The following is a 22,445-nucleotide window of genomic DNA, read 5'->3' on the forward strand; positions in this document are numbered from 1 at the left end:
TGGAGTGTGGATTCCTTCTGAATGTTATAGTCGGCGAGGGTGCGACCGTCCTCCAGCTGCTTGCCAGCGAAGATAAGGCACTGCTGGTCCGGGGGAATGCCCTCCTTGTCCTAGATCTTGGCCTTCACGTTGTCGATGGTGTCAGATGACTCCACCTCAAGGGTGATGGTCTTGCCCGTGAGTGTCTTCACAAAGATCTGCATCTGCAAATAAGAATCACAGACAGAATGGTAAGCATAAAGAGGCAGACCAAGCAAACTCACAATGATAGAACAACAAATACTAATGCATGGATAAAGCTTCTATGGCAGCAGCATATTTTTTTCATTGTAGATATTACAGATGATATGTCAATGCATATGTAACATAAAAATCCATAGATTTCATTGATCTGAGGATCTTGATTCCATATAGCTGCCTGACACACTTATTATCTAAGAGAAACCTAGCTTGGATAAGCTTCTATGGCAGCAGAATATATTTTTCTCATTTAAGATATTACAGGTCCATGCATATGTAACATTTAAGATTTCATTGATCTAGGGATTCTGATTCCACATAGCTGCCTGAAATGCTTGTATTATAACAGAAACATATGACACTAACCCGCATGTATTTTCTATTTCAATGGTACAACAGAAATCTGATCAAGAACGACAGATCAGGCAGCATTCGCGTGCAGAGAAGAAGATAATCGTAGACAAGCTACTATTGAATTGGATCATAAAGAGCTATCAAACCAGAACAGACTAGCTGTAATAGATAAAACATGCATAGATTAACCGATGAAACCATGCGGCATCAGGAATTCGCCTGGATGACGGTAGGCCTAACCCTTCAGTTAAAATTACAAAATAAGCACAATATCTACACGAAAATAAGTAAGCTCATACATCAAACCAGAGACTAAACAAACGGCAGGAGCATATTTTCTTCATCAAAGAGATACCAGCGCGCAAATAGGTTCATGCACATCTAGACTATCAATTTTCTCACGGAGCATATTTGCCTCAGATGGACTGTTTGTAGCAGTGCCCCAAAAGAAGTCTGTGGTTGAACATCGAGTGCCCATCTCTCATCTTCCAAGGCCTGAGCAACCATACAGGAGTTCATGATCCTCGTTTCCACTTCGGCCACCAGCGTAGGCGCAATCTCTGACGGAGAAGTCGTGGATCCATCTATCTCTCCAGAAAAGTACCTTATCTCCTTTGCCCACCGTGATCTGCACTAAACTGTGAAAGACTTATCTAGCACCTTGATAACCCACAAGTGTAAGGGATAATTGTAGCCTCTTTCGATAAGTAAGAGTGTCGAACCCAACGAGGAGCTAAAGGTAGAACAAATATTCTCTAAGTCCTATCTGCCACTGATACGACTCTACGCACGCTTAGTGTTTGCTTTACCTAGAACAAGTATGAAACTAGAAGTACTTTGTAGGTGTGATAGGATAGGTTTGCAAGATAATAAAGAGCACATAAATAAAAAGTAGGGGTTGCTTAGATAAAGAAGCAATAAAGTAAATATAGCGAGTGTGGAAAAGTGGTGGTAGGAGTTGTGAAATTGCCCCTAAGCAATTGACTACTTTACTAGACCGATAGCAAGTTTTATGTGGGAGAGGCATAAGCTAACATACTTTCTCTTCTTGGATCATATGCACTTATGATTGGATCTCTAGCAAGCATCCGCAACTACTGCCTCTATAAACTAATATAAGAGCGTTTAGATCACTACTTTAGTATTCTAAACACTCTTATATTAGTTTACGGAGGGAGTACTAAAGATCATTAAGGTAAAACTCAACTATAACATTAAAGCATCAAGTCCCCTTTATCCCATACTCCACAACCCCCTTACTCGGGTTTATGCTTCTATCACTCAAGCAACCCACTATAAGCGAATCATGAACATATTGCAACACCCTACAATGGGAATCCCTCACGCTTGCGCGACACGGAGGGCACAATAGGACAACAACATAACCAAAGCAAACTAAACCAATCATAGCAATTCATCAATCACCGGTAGGACAATGAAAATCTACTCAGACATCATAGGATGGCAACACATCATTGGATAATAATATGAAGCATAAAGCACCATGTTCAAGTATCGGGTACAGCGGGTTACGGGAGAGTGGACCGCTGAATATAGATGGGGGAAGGTGATGGAGATTTTGGTGAAGATGATGGATGTGTTGGTGTAGATCGTGGTGATGATGATGGCCCCCAGCGGCGTTCCGGCGCCACCGGAAGCAAGGGGGAGAGAGCCCCTCTTCTTCTTCTTCTTCTTCTTCCTTGACCTTCTCCCTAGATGGGAGAAGGGTTTCCCCTCTAGTCCTTGGCTCCCATGGCATGGGAGGGGCGAGAGCCCCTCCGAGATTGGATCTGTCTTTCTGTCTCTCTCTGTTTCCGCGTTCCCAGATTCTACCCTTTCACCGTTTCTTTTATATCCGGAGATCCGTAACTACGATTGGGTTGAAACTTTCGCCCAGATTTTCTCCGAAAATTAGCTTTTTTGCGGCAAAAGAAGAGCGTCAACCGCCTTAAGGGGTGCCCACCAGGGTCAGAGGCATGCCTGCTCCCCTGGGACGCGCCCCCTGCCTCGTGGCCCCCTCGGGCACCGTCTTGCATTGGTTTTTCGTCCCAAAAATCATAAATATTCCAAAAAATGATCTCCGTCCGTTTTTATCCCGTTTGGACTCTGTTTGGTATTGGGTTTCTGCGAAACATAAAACATGCAACAAACAGGGACTGGCACTAGGCACTGGATCAATATGTTAGTACCAAAAATAATATAAAAAGTTGCCAAAAGTATATAAAAGTTGTAGAATATTGACATGGAACAATCAAAAATTATAGATACGACGGAGACGTATCAGCATCCCCAAGCTTAATTCATGTTCGTCCTCGAGTAGGTAAATGATAAAAAAGATAATTTTTGATGTGGAATGCTACCTAGCATAATCTTGATCATATATCTAATCATGGCATGAATATTAAGACACGAGTGATTCAAAGCAATAGTCTATCATTTGACATGAAAACAATAATACTTAGGGCATCCCAATAAACAATCATGTCTTTCAAACTATCAATGCTTCATAACATTATCCCTACAAAATCATATAGTCTTGTATGCTCCCTTTTCTTAACACAAGGTACCCCTCATGCCTATCCCGGTGTCAGCCAAGCAATTGTTTCATACTTTAGTATTCTCAAACTTTTTCAACTCTCACACAATACATGAGCGTGAGCCATGGATATAGCACTATGGGTGGAATAGAATATGATGGTGGAGGTTATGTGAAGACGACAAAAAGGGAGAAAGTCTCACATCGACGCGGCTAATCAACGGGCTATGGAGATGCCCATCAATTGATGTCAATGCGAGGAGTAGGGATTGCCATGCAACGGATGCACTAGAGCTATAAGTGTATGAAAGCTCAACAAAATAAACTAAGTGGGGCATCCAACTTGCTTGCTCACGAAGACCTAGGGCATTTTGAGGAAGCCCATCGTTGGAATATACAAGCCAAGTTCTATAATGAAAAATTCCCACAAGTATATGAAAGTGACAACATAAGAGACTCTCTATATGAAGAACATGGTGCTACTTTGAAGCACAAGTATGGAAAAGGATAGTAACATTGCCCCTTTTATTTTCTTCTTTCTCTTTTTTTCTCTTTTTTTCTTTTTTTTGGATGGGCTTCTTTGGCCCCCTTTTTTTATTTAGGATTCTTTGGCCTTTGTTTTTTTCTTTTTTTCATGGGGCAATGTTCTAATAATGATGATCATCACATTTTTATTTACTTATAACTCGATATTACAACGATATTAGAACAAACATATGACTCTATATGATGCTTCCGGCGGTGTACCGGGATGTGCAATGATCTAGCGTAGCAATGACATCAAAAAAGGGACAAGCCATGAAAACATCATGCTAGCTATCTTACGATCATGCAAAGCAATATGACAATGAATGCTCAAGTCATGAATATGATGATGATGGAAGTTGCATGGCAATATATTTTGGAATGGCTGTGGAAATGCCATGATAGGTAGGTATGGTGGCTGTTTTGAGGAAGATATAAGGAGGCTTATGTGTGATAGAGTGTATCATATCACGGGGTTTGGATGCACCAGCGAAGTTTGCACCAACTCTTGAGGTGAGAAAGGGCAATGCACGGTACCAAAGAGGCTAGCAATGATGGAAGGGTGAGAGTGCGTATAATCCATGGACTCAACATTAGTCATAAAGAACTCACATACTTATTGCAAGAATTTATTAGCCCTTGAAACAAAGTACTACACGCATACTCCTAGGGGGAGGTTGGTAGGAGTTAACCATCGCGCACCCCCGACCTTCACGCAGAGATAAACAATCAAAATACAATGTGCGCCAATTTGGTTACATAGTTAATAGACCATACGTGCATGCTTCGGGAATCACAAACCTTAACACCAATACCCTTACTAAACACAACCATCTACTAGTACCTCCCACATATTATCATCTCTATATCGCAAAACTATTGCAAGGAATCAAACATATCATATTCGGTGATCCACAAGTTTTATGTAGGATTTTATGACTAACCATGTGAATGACCAATTCCTGTCATCTCTCTAAATAGATATAAGTGAAGCAAGAGAGTTTAATTCTTTCTTCAAAAGATATGCCCATGCTCTAACAAATATAAATGAAGCAAAAGAGCATTCTACGAATGGCGGTTTTCTATGTGAAGAGAAACAGGCAATCCAAACTTCAAATGATATAAGTGAAGCACATGAAGCATTCTATAAAGCCATACTCAAAAGATATAAGTGAAGTGCAATGAGAATTCTATAAATAAACCAAGGACTATCTCATACCAGCATGGTGCATAAAAGAAAAGTGAAAACTGAATGCAAAAGACGCTCCAAGACTTGCACATATCGCATGAACGAAACGAATCCGAAAATATACCGATACTTGTTGAAGAAAGAGGGGATGCCTTCCGGGGCATCCCCAAGCTTAGACGCTTGAGTCTCCTTGAATATTTACTTGGGGTGCCTTGGGCATCCCCAAGCTTTAGCTCTTGCCTCTCTTCCTTTTCCTCATATCGAGACCTCCTCGATCAAACACTTCATCCACACAAAACTTCAACAGAAAACTCGGTAAGATCGGTTAGTATAATAAAGCAAATCATTACTCCAAGTACTGTAGAAAACCAATTCATATTTTGTTTTTGCATTCTGTCTACTGTAATATAGCTTTTCCATGGCTTAATCCACTGATATAAGTTGATAGTTTCATCAAAACAAGTAAACTATGCATCAAAAACAGAATCTGTCAAAAACAGAACAGTCTGTAGCAATCTCAACATTCACCATACTTCAAGTACCCCAAAAATTCTACCAAAGTTAGGAAAAATAACCAATTTGTATGGAAAGACAGTGCAAAAAGAATCGGAACCATTTGACGTTCCAGTAAAAAATGTAAAATAGTGCACTACAGCCAAAGTTTCTGTTCTGCACCGCACAAACCAACAAGCATTGTAAACATCCTAAAGGCAAACATTGGCACATTATTTTTACAATACAATGGAATTGTACAAGGGGATAATTATTTTTGATGAAAAGTTTCTGTAATTAAGATTCAAAAAGTTTCCGTGAGCATGAACAAAGTTCAAGGAGCTCTCCCACTTCAATAATGCTTGTCTCTCTCACTTTCACTTTCCTTTTTGAAAAGGTTTTGAGTTCCCCTCTTTATTTTTTTGTTTTTAGACTATATAAAATCACTCAACAGAAATAAATGACTCTCTAAAACTTTTGGGTTGTCTCCCTTGCAGAGCTTTCTTTAAAGCCATTAAGCTAGGCATATAGTGCTCAAGTAATGGATCCACCCGGATCCCAAGGTATATCAAAGCCAATTTTAATTAACAATGATTTGTGATTTAGTAGTGAGCACAAAGTAACATATATCATGTAATGACGAAGTATAACTCTCTTCCTATGCATCGGCATGTCATAAAAGAACAATTCATGCACACCAAGTAAAGGCCAATGCATAGTAGAAGCAGTTTCTTACAATTTTATCATATTGGAAACATAGAGAGGTGGAGATATAGTTCCTCTCTCATAATAATTGCAAGTAGGAGCAGAAAGCACATGCATATTACATTCATCAAAATTATCATGTGCAATGGTAAAAGGCAACCCATCAATATAATCCTTAATAAGCACAAACTTCTCCGATATAGTGTAGTAGGGAGAATTCAAAAGGATAATAGGACTATCATGCGTGGGTGCAATAGCAAAAATTTCGTATTTAACATAAGGAACTATAGCAAGTTCATCTCCATAAGCATAATTCATATTGGCATCTTGGCCACAAGCATAGCAAGTATCATCAAAAAGGTCTATTTCAAGAGAATCAACGTGATCATAACAATCATCATAGCAATCATCCTTCGGTAAGCACGAAGGAAAATTAAACAATGTATGAGTTGAGGAGTTACTCTCATTAGAAGGTGGGCACGGGTAGCTAATCTGCTCTTCCTCCTTTTGTTCTTTGTTCTCCTCATCATCTTTTTCATCCAATGAGCTCACAGTTTCATCAATTTCTTCTTCCATAGATTCCTGCAAAATATTAGTCTCTTCTTGGACAGCGGAGACTTTCTCAATAAATGCATCAATATCGGAATTGTATTCATAATTTTCATAGCAATATCTAAGTATAGCAAAAATTTCATGTCTTTAAACTGAATCATCAAAATCTTCAAACTCTTTAAACATAGATTCAATCTCATAAGCACCCATAAAAGCAACGAATTCTTCTATTTGTTCCACATCATAGTAATCATAGATACCATTAGCATAAGAAGCCAAGGTTTTATTATCATTGAATTTGCATGAAAAGGGAAGGTGTGGAGACTTTATCCTAGAGCAACAAGTATAATCATGTCTCAAGCATAGATCCCGAGCATACCAACGCAACATATAAATTTGATCCCGTAATAGTTTCCCTTTTTGTGTCAAGCGATAATCCCTAAAGTATTCACGTTGATCCAACGTGTCTCCCATAACATAAGTGAATGGGGTTTTCTCAGAATTATCAAAGTAGTACATAATTTCTTTCACATAACGAGCATCGATGGTTTTAGGAGGTTCCCCATCTCCATGAATAGCAAGTACACCTAATTTTTTTGGTATTTCACGTTCCATATCCATCACTAAAGATAGAGAACAACTAAGAACAGCAAATAAAAATTACTTAGTGATAAAGCAAACAAGCACACACGAGAATATTCACCTCACGCTATGACTCCCCGGCAACGGCGCCAGAAAAAGGCCTTGATAACCCACAAGTGTAGGGGATAATTGTAACCTCTTTCAATAAGTAAGAGTGTCGAACCCAACGAGGAGCTAAAGGTAGAACAAATATTCTCACAAGTCCTATCTGCCACTGATACGACTCTACGCACGCTTAGTGTTCGCTTTACCTAGAACAAGTATGAAACTAGAAGTACTTTGTAGGTGTGATAGGATAGGTTTGCAAGATAATAAAGAGCACGTAAATAAAAAGTAGGGGCTGTTTAGGTAAAGAAGCAATAAAGTAAATATAGCGAGTGTGGAAAAGTGGTGGTAGGAGTTGTAAAATTGCCCCTAAGCAATTGACTACTTTACTAGACCGATAGCAAGTTTTACGTGGGAGAGGCATAAGCTAACATACTCTCTCTTCTTGGATCATATGCACTTATCATTGGAACTCTAGCAAGCATCCGCAACTACTAAAGATCATTAAGGTAAAACACAACCATAGCATTAAAGCATCAAGTCCCCTTTATCCCATACGCCACAACCCCCTTACTCAGGTTCATGCTTCTGTCACTCAAGCAACCCACTATAAGCGAATCATGAACGTATTGCAACACCCTACAGCGGGAATCCCTCACGCTTGCGCAACATGGAGGGCACAATAGGACAGCAACATAACCACAGGAAAATTAAACCAATCATAGCAATTCATCAATCACCGGTAGGACAATGAAAATCTACTTAGACATCATAGGATGGCAACACATCATTGGATAATAATATGAAGCATAAAGCACCATGGTCACGTAGAGGGTGCAGCGGGTTGCGGAAGAGTGGACCACTGAATATAGATGGGGGAAGGTGATGGAGATGTTGGTGAAGATGATGGAGGTGTTGGTGTAGATCGCGGTGATGATGATTGCCCCCGGCGGCGTTCCGGCGCCACTGGAAGCAAGGGGGAGAGAGCCCCCCTTTTTCTTCTTCTTCCTTCACCTTCTCCCTAGATGGGAGAAGGGTTTCCCCTCTAGTCCTTGGCTCCCGTGGCATGGGAGGGGCGAGAGCCCCTCCGAGATTGGATCTGTCTCTCTCTATTTTTGCGTTCCCAGATTTTGCCCTTTCACCATTTCTTTTATATCCGGAGATCCGTAACTCCGATTGGGTTGAAACTTTTGCCTAGATTTTTCTCTGAAAATTAGTTTTCTTGCGGAAAAAGAAGAGCGTCAACCGCCTTACAGAGTGCCCACGAGAGTTAGGGGCGTGCCTGCCCCCCTAGGACGCGCCCCCCTGCCTCGTGGCCCCCTCGGGCACCGTCTCGCTTTGGTTTTTCTTCCCAAAAATCATAAATATTCGAAAATGATCTCCATCCGATTTTATCCCATTTGGTCTCCGTTTGATATTGGGTTTCTGTGAAACATAAAACATGCAACAAACAGGAACTGGCACTGGGCACTGGATCAATATGTTAGTCCCGAAAATAATATAAAAAGTTGCGAAAAGTATATAAAGTTGTAGAATATTGGCATGGAACAATCAAAAATTATAGATACGACGGAGACGTATCACACCTTCGTCCACCATGAGCTCCAATCCATGCCACGGCCTTTGCGGGTCCATACGCCGCAACCATTCCCATTGCACCCTGAGTGCCAGCGCTTGCAGACTTAGGTTTTTCACCCCAAGACCACAGAAGCAGGTTGGCTTACAGATTGAACTCCATGCCACTAAGCATTGGCCTCCATTAACTCGATCTTTTCCTGCCCAAAAGAACGTGCACATCCAACCATCAATGTCCTCCAATACCCATCCTGGAGCCTTCATAACGAGCAATTGATGCACTGGTCTTGCCGCAAGCACCGACTTGACAAGCACAAGCCGGCTTGATCTCTGCAATAAACCTCTCTGCCAAGCCCGAAGCAGTGCCGAACTTGATCTAAGAGAGGTTGCCATTGCGCCTTGGTGAGATGCTTGATGGCCAGCTGCAGCCCAAGATATTTGCATGGGAATTCTCCAATGGGGCACTGCAGTAGATGCTCGACTCTTGCTTTATTTTCCTGGTCCTGATGTTGGAAATATGCCCTAGAGGCAATAATAAAAGGATTATTATTATATTTCCTTGTTCATGATAATTGTCTTTATTCATGCTATAATTGTATTATCCGGAAATCGTAATACACGTGTGAATACATAGACCAAAATATGTCCCTAGTAAGCCTCTAGTTGACTGGGCGCCCCCCCTTGGGCCCTTGCGCCTAGGGTTGGGGGGATCCTAAAGGGGGCGCCCCCCTTTGCTTGGGGGGCAAGCCCCCTCCCTGGCCGCCCCCCCCCCTCTAGATCTCAACTAGAGGGGGCCGGCCCCCTTTCCCCTTCCCCTATAAATAGAGGGGCGAGCGGAGGGCTGAACACCTGATCCAAGGCGCAGCCCCTCCCCTCCCCAACACCTCTCCTCCTCCGTTAAGTGCTTGGCGAAGCCCTGTCGGAGTACTGCCTCTCCACCCCCACCACGCCGTCATGCTGCTACTGGAGTCTTCTTCCTCAACCTCTCCTTCCCCCTTGCTGGATCAAGAAGGAGGAGACATCATCCGCTCCGTACGTGTGTTGAACGCGGAGGTGTTGTCCGTTCAGCACTTGGTCATCGATGATTTGGATCACGGCGAGTACGACTCCATCATCCCCTTTCTCTTGAAAGCTTCCGCTCACGATCTACAAAGGTATGTAGATGCACTCCTATCACTCGTTGCTTAGATGAACTCATAGATGGATCTTGGTGAAACCATAGAATTTTTTTTATTTTCTGCAATGTTCCCCAACAGTGGCATCATGAGCTAGGTCTATGCCTAGTTCTCTATTACACGAGTAGAACACAAATTTGTTGTGGGCGTAGATCTTGTCAACTTGCTTGCCACTACTAGTCTTTTCTTGCTTCAGTGGTATTGTGGGATGAAGCGGCCCGGACCGACCTTACATGTACGCTTACGTGAGACAGGTTCCACCAACTGACATGCACTAGTTGCATAAGGTGGCTAGCGGGTGTCTGTCTCTCCTACTTTAGTTGGAGCGGATTCGATGAAAAGGGTCCTTATGAAGGGTAAATAGAAGTTGACAAAATCACGTTGTGGTTATTCGTAGGTAAGAAAATGTTCTTGCTAGAACCCAATTGCAGCCACGTAAAAGATGCAACAACAATTAGAGGACGTCTTACTTGTTTTTGCAGCAATTGTCATGTGATGTGATATGGCCAGAAGTTGTGATGAATGATGAATGATATATTGTGATGTATGAGATCATGTTCTTGTAATAGGAATCACGACTTGCATGTCGATGAGTATGACAACCGGCAGGAGCCATAGGAGTTGTCTTTATTTTTTGTATGACCTGCGTGTCATTGAAGAACGCCATGTAAATTACTTTACTTTATTGCTAAACGCGTTAGCCATAGAAGTAGAAGTAGTCGTTGGCGTGACAACTTCATGAAGACACAATGATGGAGATCATGATGATGGAGATCATGGTGTCATGCCGGTGACAAAGATGATCATGGAGCCCCGAAGATGGAGATCGAAGGAGCTATATGATATTGGCCATATCATGTCACTACTATATATAATTGCATGTGATGTTTATTATGTTTTTGCATCTTGTTTACTTAGAACGGCGGTAGTAAATAAGATGATCCCTTATAATAATTTCAAGAAAGTGTTCCCCCTAACTGTGCACCGTTGCTAAAGTTCGTCGTTTCGAAGCACCACGTGATGATCGGGTGTGATACATCCTTACATTCACATACAACGGGTGTAAGATAGATTTACACATGCAGAACACTTAGGGTTAACTTGACGAGCCTAACATGTACAGACATGGCCTCGGAACACAGAGACCGAAAGGTCGAACATGAGTCGTATAGAAGATATGATCAACATGGAGATGTTCACCAATGATGACTAGTCCGTCTCACGTGATAATCGGACACGGCCTAGTCGACTCGGATCATGTAACACTTAGATGACTTGAGGGATGTCAATCTGAGTGGGAGTTCATTAAATAATTTGATTAGATGAACTTAATTATCATGAACTTAGTCTAAAAACTTTTGCAAAATATGTCTTGTAGATCAAATGGCTAACACTCATGTCAACATGAACTTCAACGCGTTCCTAGAGAAAACCAAGCTGAAAGATGATGGCAACAACTATTCGGACTGGGTCCGGAACCTGAGGATCATCCTCATAGCAGCCAAGAAAGCATATGTCCTAGATGAACTGCTAGGTGAAGCACCCATCCCAGAGAACCAAGACGTTATGAACGCTTGGCAGTCACGTGCTGATGATTACTCCCTCGTTCAGTGCGGCATGCTTTATAGCTTAGAACCGGGGCTCCAAAAGCGTTTTGAGAAACACGGAGCATATGAGATGTTCGAGGAGCTGAAAATGGTTTTTCAAGCTCATGCCTGGGTTGAGAGATATGAAGTCTCTGACAAGTTCTATAGTTGTAAGATGGAGGAAAATAGTTCTGTCAGTGAGCACATACTCAAAATGTCTGGGTTGCACAACCGCCTGTCCCAGCTAGAGATCAACCTCCCGGACGAGGCGGTCATTGACAGAATCCTTCAGTCGCTCCCACCGAGCTACAAGAGCTTTGTGTTGAACTACAATATGCAGGGGATGGTGAAGACCATTCCTGAAGTATTTTCAATGCTGAAGTCAGCAGAGGTTGAAATCAAGAAAGAACATCAAGTGTTGATGGTCAATAAGACCACTAAGTTCAAGAAGGGCAAGGGTAAGAAGAACTTCAAGAAGGACGGCAAAGGTGTTGCCGCGCCCGGTAAGCCAGTTGCCGGGAAGAAGTCAAAGAATGGACCCAAGCCTGAGACTGAGTGCTTTTATTGCAAGGGGAAGGGTCACTGGAAGCGGAACTGCCCCAAATACTTAGCGGACAAGAAGGCCGGCAACACTAAAGGTATATTTGATATACATGTAATTGATGTGTACCTTACCAGCACTCGTAGTAACTCCTGGGTATTTGATACCGGTGTCGTTGCTCATATTTGTAACTCACAACAGGAGCTGCGGAATAAGCGGAGACTGGCGAAGGACGAGGTGACGATGCGCGTCGGGAATGGTTCCAAGGTCGATGTGATCGCCGTCGGCACGCTACCTCTACATTTACCCACGGGATTAGTTATGAACCTCAATAATTGTTATTTAGTGCCAAGTTTGAGCATGAACATTGTATCTGGATCTCGTTTAATACGAGATGGCTACTCATTTAAATCCGAGAATAATGGTTGTTCTATTTATATGAGAGATATGTTTTATGCTCATGCCCCGATGGTCAATGGTTTATTCTTAATGAATCTCGAACGTAATGTTACACATATTCATAGCGTGAATACCAAAAGATGTAAAGTTGATAACGATAGTCCCACATACTTGTGGCACTGCCGCCTTGGTCACATTGGTGTCAAGCGCATGAAGAAGCTCCATGCTGATGGACTTTTAGAGTCTCTAGATTATGAATCATTTGACACATGCGAACCATGCCTCATGGGCAAAATGACCAAGACTCCGTTCTCCGGAACAATGGAGAGAGCAACCAACTTGTTGGAAATCATACATACCGATGTGTGCGGTCCAATGAGCGTTGAGGCTCGCGGAGGATATCATTATGTTCTCACTCTCACTGATGACTTGAGTAGATATGGGTATGTCTACTTAATGAAACACAAGTCTGAAACCTTTGAAAAGTTCAAGGAATTTCAGAATGAGGTAGAGAATCAACGTGACCAAAAGATAAAGTTCCTACGATCAGATCGTGGAGGAGAATATTTAAGTCACGAATTTGGTACACACTTAAGGAAATGTGGAATCGTTTCACAACTCACGCCGCCTGGAACACGTCAGCGTAACGGTGTGTCTGAACATCGTAATCGCACTCTATTGGATATGGTGCGATCTATGATGTCTCTTACCGATTTACCACTATCATTTTGGGGATACGCTTTAGAGACAGCTACATTCACTTTAAATAGGGCACCGTCTAAATCCGTTGAGACGACACCGTATGAATTATGGTTTGGGAAGAAACCTAAGTTGTCGTTTCTAAAAGTTTGGGGATGCGATGCTTATGTCAAGAAACTACAACCTGAAAAGCTCGAACCCAAGTCGGAAAAATGCGTCTTCATAGGATACCCTAAGGAAACCATTGGGTATACCTTCTACTTAAGATCCGAGGGCAAGACCTTTGTTGCCAAGAACGGATCCTTTCTGGAAAAAGAGTTTCTCTCAAAATAAGTAAGTGGGAGGAAAGTAGAACTCGATGAAGTACTACCTCTTGAACCGGAAAGTAGTACAGCTCAGGAAAATGTTCCTGTGGTGCCTACACCAACTGGAGAGGAAATTAATGATGATGACCAAGGTACTTCGGATCAAGTTGCTACTGAACTTCGTATGTCCACAAGGACACGTTCCACACCAGAGTGGTATGGCAACCCCATCCTGGAAATCATGTTGTTAGACAACGGTGAACCTTCAAACTATGAAGAAGCAATGGCGGGCCCAGATTCCAACAAATGGCTTGAAGCCATGCAATCCGAGATAGAATCCATGTATGAAAACAAAGTATGGACTTTGACAGACTTGCCCGATGATCGGCGAGCGATAGAAAACAAATGGATCTTTAAGAAGAAGACAGACGCGGATGGTAATATTACCATCTATAAAGCTCGACTTGTCGCTAAGGGTTATCGACAAGTTCAAGGGGTTGACTACGATGAGACTTTCTCTCCCGTAGCAAGCTGAAGTCTGTCCGAATCATGTTAGCAATTGCCGCATACTATGATTATGAGATATGGCAGATGGACGTCAAAACGGCATTCCTTAACGGGCATCTTAAGGAAGAACTGTATATGATGCAGCCTGAGGGCTTTGTCGATCCTAAGAACGCTAATAAAGTATGCAAGCTCCAGCGATCCATTTATGGGCTGGTGCAAGCATCTTGGAGTTGGAACATTCGCTTTGATGAGATGATCAAAGCGTTTGGGTTTATGCAGACTTATGGAGAAGCCTGCGTTTACAAGAAAGTGAGTGGGAGCTCTGTAGCATTTCTCATATTATATGTAGATGACATACCCTTGATGGGAAATGATATAGAACTTTTGGACAACATTAAGGCCTACTTGAATAAGTGTTTTTCAATGAAGGACCTTGGAGAAGTTGCTTACATATTAGGCATCAAGATCTATAGGAATAGATCAAGATGCCTGATAGGTCTTTCACAAAGCACATAACTTGATAAGATTTTGAAGAAGTTCAAAATGGATCAGTCCAAGAAAGGGTTCTTGCCTGTACTGCAAGGTGTGAAATTGAGCTCGGCTCAATGCGACCACGGCAAAAGATAAAGAAGAGATGAGTGTCATCCCCTATGCTTCAGCCATAGGATCTATTATGTATGCCATGCTGTGTACCAGACCTGATGTAAACCTTGCCGTTAGTTTGGTAGGAAGGTACCAAAGTAATCCCGGCAAGGAACACTGGACAGCGGTCAAGAATATCCTGAAGTACCTGAAAAGGACAAAGGACATGTTTCTCGTTTATGGAGGTGACGAAGAGCTTGTCGTAAACGGTTACGTCGATGCTAGCTTCGACACAAATCTGGATGACTCTAAGTCACAAACCGGATACGTGTATATGTTGAATGGTGGAGCAGTAAGCTGGTGCAGCTGCAAGCAAAGCGTCGTGGCGGGATCTACATGTGAAGCGGAGTACATGGCAGCCTCGGAGGCAGCGCATGAAGCAATTTGGGTGAAGGAGTTCACCACCGACCTAGGAGTCATACCCAATGCGTCGGGGCCGATCAAACTCTTCTGTGACAACACTGGAGCTATTGCCCTTGCCAAGGAGCCCAGGTTTCACAAGAAGACCAGGCACATCAAGCGTCGTTTCAACTCCATCCGTGAAAATGTTCAAGATGGAGACATAGATATTTGCAAAGTACATTCGGATCTGAATGTCACAGATCCGTTGACTAAACCTCTCTCGCGAGAAAAACATGATCAACACCAGAACTCTATGGGTGTTCGATTCATCACAATGTAACTAGATTATTGACTCTAGTGCAAGTGGGAGACTGTTGGAAATATGCCCTAGAGGCAATAATAAAAGGATTATTATTATATTTCCTTGTTCAAGATAATTGTCTTTATTCATGCTATAATTGTATTATCTGGTAATCGTAATACACGTGTGAATACATAGACCATAATATGTCCCTAGTAAGCCTCTAGTTGACTTGCTCGTTGATCAACAGATAGTCATGGTTTCCTGACTATGGACATTAGATGTCGTTGATAACGGGATCACATCATTAGGAGAATGATGTGATGGACAAGACCCAATCCTAAGCATAGCACAAGATCGTGTAGTTCGTTTTGCTAGAGCTTTTCCAATGTCAAGTATCTTTTCCTTAGACCATGAGATCGTGTAACTCCTAGATACCGTAGGAGTGCTTTGGGTGTACCAAACGTCACAACATAACTGGGTGACTATAAAGGTGCACTACAAGTATCTCCGAAAGTGACTGTTGGGTTGACACGGATCGAGACTGGGATTTGTCACTCCGTATGATGGAGAGGTATCTCTGGGCCCACTCGGTAATGCATCATCATAATGAGCTCAAAGTGACCAAGTGTTTGGTCACGGGATCATGCATTACGGTACGAGTAAAGTGACTTGCCGGTAACGAGACTGAACGAGGTATTGGGATACCGATGATCGAGTCTCGGGCAAGTAACGTACCGTTTGACAAAGGGAATTGTATACGGGGTTGATTGAATCCTCGATATCGTGGTTCATCCGATGACATCATCGAGGAGCATGTGGGAGCCAACATGGGTATCCAGATCCCGCTGTTGGTTATTGACCGGAGATCCATCTCGGTCATGTCTGCATGTCTCCCGAACCCGTAGGGTCTACACACTTAAGGTTCGGTGACGCTAGGGTTATTAGGAAGACTTGTATGTGATTACCGAATGTTATTCGGAGTCCCGGATGAGATCCCGGACGTCACGAGGAGTTCCGGAATGGTCCGGAGGTGAAGATTTATATATGGGAAGTTGTCATACGGTCACCGGAAGATTTCGGGGGCATATCGGTATTGAACCGGGGCCACCGGAGGGGTTCCGGGGGTCCACCGAGAGGGGCCACCTCTCTCGGAGGGCCTCATGGGCCATAGTGGGCAGGGGAACCAGCCCAGGAGGGCTGGGCGCCCCCTCCTTGGGCCCTTGCGCCTAGGGTTGGGGGGGACCCTAAAGGGGGCGCCCCCCTTTGCTTGGGGGGCAAGCCCCCTCCCTGGCCGCCGCACCCTCCCTCTAGATCTCATCTAGAGGGGGCCGGCCCCCTTTCCCCTTCCCCTATAAATAGAGGGGTGAGGGGAGGGCTGAACACCTGATCGAAGGCGCAGCCCCTCCCCTCCCCAACACCTCTCCTCCTCCGTTAAGTGCTTGGCGAAGCCCTGTCGGAGTACTGCCTCTCCACCACCACCACGCCGTCGTGCTGCTGCTGGAGTCTTCTTCCTCAACCTCTCCTTCCCCCTTGCTGGATCAAGAAGGAGGATACGTCATCCGCTCCATACGTGTGTTGAACGCGGAGGTGTTGTCCGTTCAGCACTTGGTCATCGGTGATTTGGATCACGGGGAGTATGACTCCATCATCCCCTTTCTCTTGAAAGCTTCCGCTCATGATCTACAAAGGTATGTAGATGCACTCCTATCACTCGTTGCTTAGATGAACTCATAGATGGATCTTGGTGAAACCGTAGATTTTTTTTAATTTTCTGCAACGTTCCCCAACACCTGAGAGATCAAGATCGCCGAGGATTTTTTTAGTTTACTCTCAGACCCGAAGCTTCTCCAAATAGCTGCAACGCGACTCGGGCAAATAGGAGGTCTTGGGGTGTAGGTTTGACGAATAATGCCACATCGTCCGCATATATGGATAGGCGTTGTGTCGCCGAGATTCCCGTGAAGGAGCTCAAAACTCCATCTGACATGGCTTTAGAAATCATGGCCGTGAGGGCCTCCATAGCGATGACGAAAAGTAGAGGGGAGACCGGGTCCCCTTGTCGCGGTCCTTTTGCATGCCAAATTCTCCTTCCCGGAACTCCATTAACCAGCACTCTGGTGCTCGAAGATTGCAGCAGCATGGCCAACCACCTGAGACATCGACCTCCAAATCCCTTGGCACGGAGCACTTCAAATAAGAAAGGCCAAGATAAGGAGTCGAAGGCACGAGAGATATCCAATTTGAGAAAAACACCTCTGTTCTTTCTGGCGTGTATTTTCCTGGCCACTTGCTTCACTAACAGGTAATTATCATGCATATTTCTGTCACGGATGAAAGCCGACTGGTTTGTGGCCACAAGGTCCTTCATGCACGGTCGGATTCGATTGGCCAGGAGCTTGGCGAATAGCTTGGAGAAGCTATGCGGCAAACTGATCGGTCGATAATCACCCACTTCCAGGGCATCTGACTTCTTAGGTATTAGCACAATTAGCGCAATTAGCGCACGATTTAACCTTGCAAATCCACGGTCATCTCCAACGCAAAGCTTGAGAAGCGCTGCCATAATATCGTCCTTGATAATAGGCTATGCTCTTTGGTAGAACTCGGCAGTAAATCCATCCGGTCTAGGAGCCCGATCTAGGGCCATCTCCTTGACAACTGACCAAACCTCATCGTCCGTGAAAAGCACATCCAAACAACCCAAATCTAGCATGGTCATGTCCAGCGACTGTAGGTTTAGCATGTGCGCTCTGGCCTGAGCCGTGCCAAGCAAGTTATGGAAGGCCTCTATGAAAATCTCTTCTTTACGGCTCTGGTCAGTGGCGATCTCCTCACCTCGCCTGATCTGGGGTATAAAGTTCTTTGCTTTCCTCCCGTTGGCAACTAGCTGAAAAAACATGGTGTTGGCATCTCCCTCACGGAGCCTCTATGTCTTGATCTTTGCCGCTCGATCATGCGCTCAAGCGACGCAAGCCCCAGTAGAGCTAGCTTAAGGGTTCTCCTTAGCCACTTCTCCAACTCGGTGAGCCCTCTTGTTTCCATCGCTTGATCCAGGCGATAGATTACCATCATGGCAATCGCCATCTGTAGTTTAATATTCCCTACTTTCCTCTATCCCCGCGCTTGAAGTGTCGACGCTGCATTCCGGAAGAGCGCATCGAGTCTCTGAAAAGGATCCATGATGGACTAATTGCAAACCCATGCATCCTTCACCGCCTGCTCAAAGCCCTCTAGCTTGACCCAGAAATTCTCAAACGCTTTGTTTGGATGTCTCAATTGGAGAGCTCTGTATTGAATTGGTCTGAATTTCAAATCAGTGAGGAAATTGAAATGGCCCGAATACAGATTCACCTGTTTGGCTGTCCACTGAATTGGCCCTTGAAATGCCTCTGAGATTTCAATACCAAATCTTGTTTGGATGACCAACTTTGGAATTGGCTACATTACCAAGTTATACCTTGTTCTACATGACTCAAAAATGAAATCTGACTACGAATGAATATGTAGCACTGAAAATAAATTAAATATTCTAGAAATGCATCAGGAAACACAAATGGTCGTACAATGACAACAATTTTTTCTTACGATAACATAAAACAAATAGCACAAACTCTCAAATATGGTCTCGTACATGACATAAATCACAACGATTTAAAAGATAGGTCCAAATGCTTGACATAAACAGTACATGGCAGTACATACATAGTTCCAACTTCAACAAGGCAGTACATACATAGTTCCAAGTTCAACAGGACATGAAATAGATGGTTCGAAGTTCAACAACACATAAAAGCATCGATCTTCAAGGCAACATTAGCAGCCATGTCTTCCTCATGGTGATGGGGAGCTCCTTCAGAGCTTGAAATAGGCGATCATTGAGTACCAACTTCCCATAACACCGAAGCATATCTTGCTCAGCTAAATCAGGTATCAACCCAAGTGCATCAAGTATTTCAGCGGGTGTGGTAACCTTTGGTAGTGGAATGGGCTCAGTTGTCTTGAAAGCATCAACTAAGTCCTTCTTCATATCTCCAAGCATGCAAAGAATAGCATCACCTGTTCGCTGCCTCTTTGGCACTACTTCTAGAGAGACTTCAATTGGCTCTTCTAATGGCTCTGCAGCAATCTCAGCACCCGTCTTGGTCCCCTCACCATTAGCATAATCTTTTGAATATACAATACATATGGACTCCCAGTGCTTGATTACTTTGGTCTTGTAAGACTTTATCTCCTTGCATGCCTTGTTAGCCTGCACAATAAACACAAAGTAGTAAAGCTACTGCCTTGTTATTGTACATATGCAAACTATATACAGAATGTGTACTCATGATGCATAGTTACCTCCACATATTTAGCCCAAACATCATCACTATCCATTGATAGCCTATTATTGGTCCAATCCCAGCCAAAACCACTTTGAGAAAGGATCTTGCTAACGACCTCATAGTGATGATCTAAAGTCCTCATCCTTCCACTTATGTTATCCTTTGTGATATCCTTATTGCACTTGTCCTTCACATGCCTTATGGCATGCGTGTACACATGTGGTTTCCATCCATTTTGGGCATGGTCACCCTTGTTGTGATGCTCAACAAGGACGTCAAGCAATGCCTCATCCATCTCATCATCCCATGTGCAATAATTCCTCCTCCTTGGAGGTACTTCTTCGGCCATGGTTCTACAAGGAAATAAAAATTGTACATAATAGAAAAAACAAATACATTATTAAGTTTGAGAAACACCATGATTGAAACATAATGTCATTCATTAGTTGCATGAAGACGATGCATATACAAAATACCACACGCATCATCACATTAGCCAGCAGCTAGCTATACAAAAGAAGACCACCGCAGCTAGCTATACAAAAGAAGACCACCGCAGCTAGCTATACAAAAGAAGACCACCGCAGCTAACTATACAAAAGAAGACCACCACAGCTACATTTCATACTCTCATCCTATTCGATCTCTTGTTCTCCTTGCGCCACAAGGTACTCGGCAAACATATCATCAGCTAGTTGTTGCCTAAAGTTGGACGATTCAGTAGTGACTTGCACACTTCTAATGAAGTTGTCATCATCTGGATCATCATTTGGCGCATTTGCTAATTCACTATCCACTTCAGCCAATAACAAATCATCCATGACATGTTGTCTATCCCTTGCATAGTTGTGCAACACACAACAAGCACTAATAATTCGAATCTGCAATGATATTTTAGTTCATAGTAAGCAATTGTCATCTCACACATTGATTTTATTTAACAACATATTTACTTTTTGTACCTGATCCTTTATGTCAAAGAAGGTTTGGGAACGCAAGATAGCCCATTTTTTCTTGAACAAGCCAAATGTTTGCTCCACTACATTCCTAGCACGAGACTGACGCAAATTATATAACTCTTTAGCTGTTTGGGGCTGTTGTGCACTTGCAGCCCATTCTTTTAGATGATACCGAGTGGACCTGAATGGAGCTAGAAATCCTTCTCCATTGGTATAACCAGCATCAACTAAATAATATTTCCCTATATCAATAAATCAGTTAGCTAACAATCAAGTCAAAGAAACTACATGCCAAGAGTAAGAGTTCGTACCCTTAGGCACAACAAACGAATCATGGCGGTTCGCCCTCATTGCATCACGCAAGACTCTCGAATCTGAAACTGAACCCTCCCAGCCAGGTAACACATAAAGAAACTTCATGTTCCAATCAACAGCACCTAGCATGTTAGTGGTAATGGCTTGCTTTCTGTTCCTATACCTTCCTTGGTCAGCCACATCAACAAGCACATCAATATGACAACCATCTAGTGCTCCAAGTGCATTACCAAACCATTTCCATTTGTAATCATCAGGAGCTTGAGCGGTAGAGGAAGGTAGCTTAATGAACTCCTCATGTAGAGAGAGTAGGGCGTTCACAGCCGAGAAGTGTGTGCTAATGGTCCATAAAGAACGCTTGTAGGTGCCACGCAACATCCTCATCTTAATACTATGACCAACTACAAGCAAAAACATTGCAACTTTCTCTTCCACTATCACATATACACTATCACAAAGGCCACATCTCTCCCTTAACATGGTGCAAAGGTCATGAAAGTTTCGTTTAGTTAAACGCAATTGATCATAGCATGCCACTGCAGAACCATCATACATGCATTTAAGCACATATTTCCTATTCCTAATCTTGTCCTCATCATCATTAAAAGTTCCTAGGTCCCTTGGTCCCCTATTCCGTTGTGTAGTAACAAAGGCTAATGCAAGAGCACATGTTTCAACAAACAATTTAGTGAGAACAATTATTTTCCTCTTCCGTCTTTTATTTTCTTCATTTATCCACTCAACCAACTCCAACTGATTCGACATTGAGCTGTACAATTTGATTATCTAGGATGTAAAACATTGCAGCAAGACATCACATGCACAGATGCATAGAAAACATAGGGGATTTCTGCCATATACCTTCACTTGGCCTGCAGATTGACGCACAGTTCACAGATCTGCACAATATATAAACAAAAAAATTAGTTAACAGAGAAGAGAAAGGGAATGAACAAGTTACATGTACAAGACTGGACAAAGTAAATCCTGCTGCTGCCTGAGTGACTGTGTCCAGAGGGAGAAGGTAGAGGATGAGGCCGACTGGCCAGAGGGAGAAGGAAGAGCACCAGGCGGATTCGCCAGAGGAGACCTGCGCCTCCGCGACCGAGCCCTGGTGGTGGCTTTCGTGGTCCTGCTGTGCCCACCGTGGTCCTGGTGGTTGGGGAAGTGGATAACGGGAGGAGGGAACGAGAAAGAGGTGGAGTGGACAACCGGCGCCTCCGCCACCGCGGTCTTTCTGCGGCCGCCGCCGAGGTCCTCGTGGTGGCCCGCGAGATGCGGATGGGGATGGGAACGAGAGGAAGGAGCAGGGAAGGAGAGGGGAAGAGGAGGATGCAGTGGGGCCGAATCGGACCTCGGTGCAGCCACGGAGATCCGTGGGACTCGCCACCGAGCTCCCTGGTGGTGGCGGGCGAGCTCCCTGGTGGTCGCCGTTGTTCCTCCCCTTCTTTCCTTTTTGCCCGAGGAGGGAGGGGATAAGGCAGCGAGGGG

The 22,445-nt window shown here is 43.6% G+C and overlaps 1 protein-coding gene across 1 annotated transcript in view; it reads right to left on the reverse strand.

Annotated features, from left to right (window-relative positions):
• LOC123136436 (polyubiquitin) overlaps window positions 1-22,445 on the reverse strand; it is a 38,797-nt gene that overhangs the window by 876 nt on the left and 15,476 nt on the right. Inside the window, exon 4 of the mRNA XM_044555797.1 lies at window positions 123-203. Coding sequence (XP_044411732.1) covers window positions 123-203 — 81 coding nt within the window. The remainder of the gene's footprint in view (window positions 1-122; window positions 204-22,445) is intronic.

Source organism: Triticum aestivum, chromosome 6B (assembly GCF_018294505.1).
Source record: "Triticum aestivum cultivar Chinese Spring chromosome 6B, IWGSC CS RefSeq v2.1, whole genome shotgun sequence".
In the NCBI taxonomy this organism is placed as follows: domain Eukaryota; kingdom Viridiplantae; phylum Streptophyta; class Magnoliopsida; order Poales; family Poaceae; genus Triticum; species Triticum aestivum.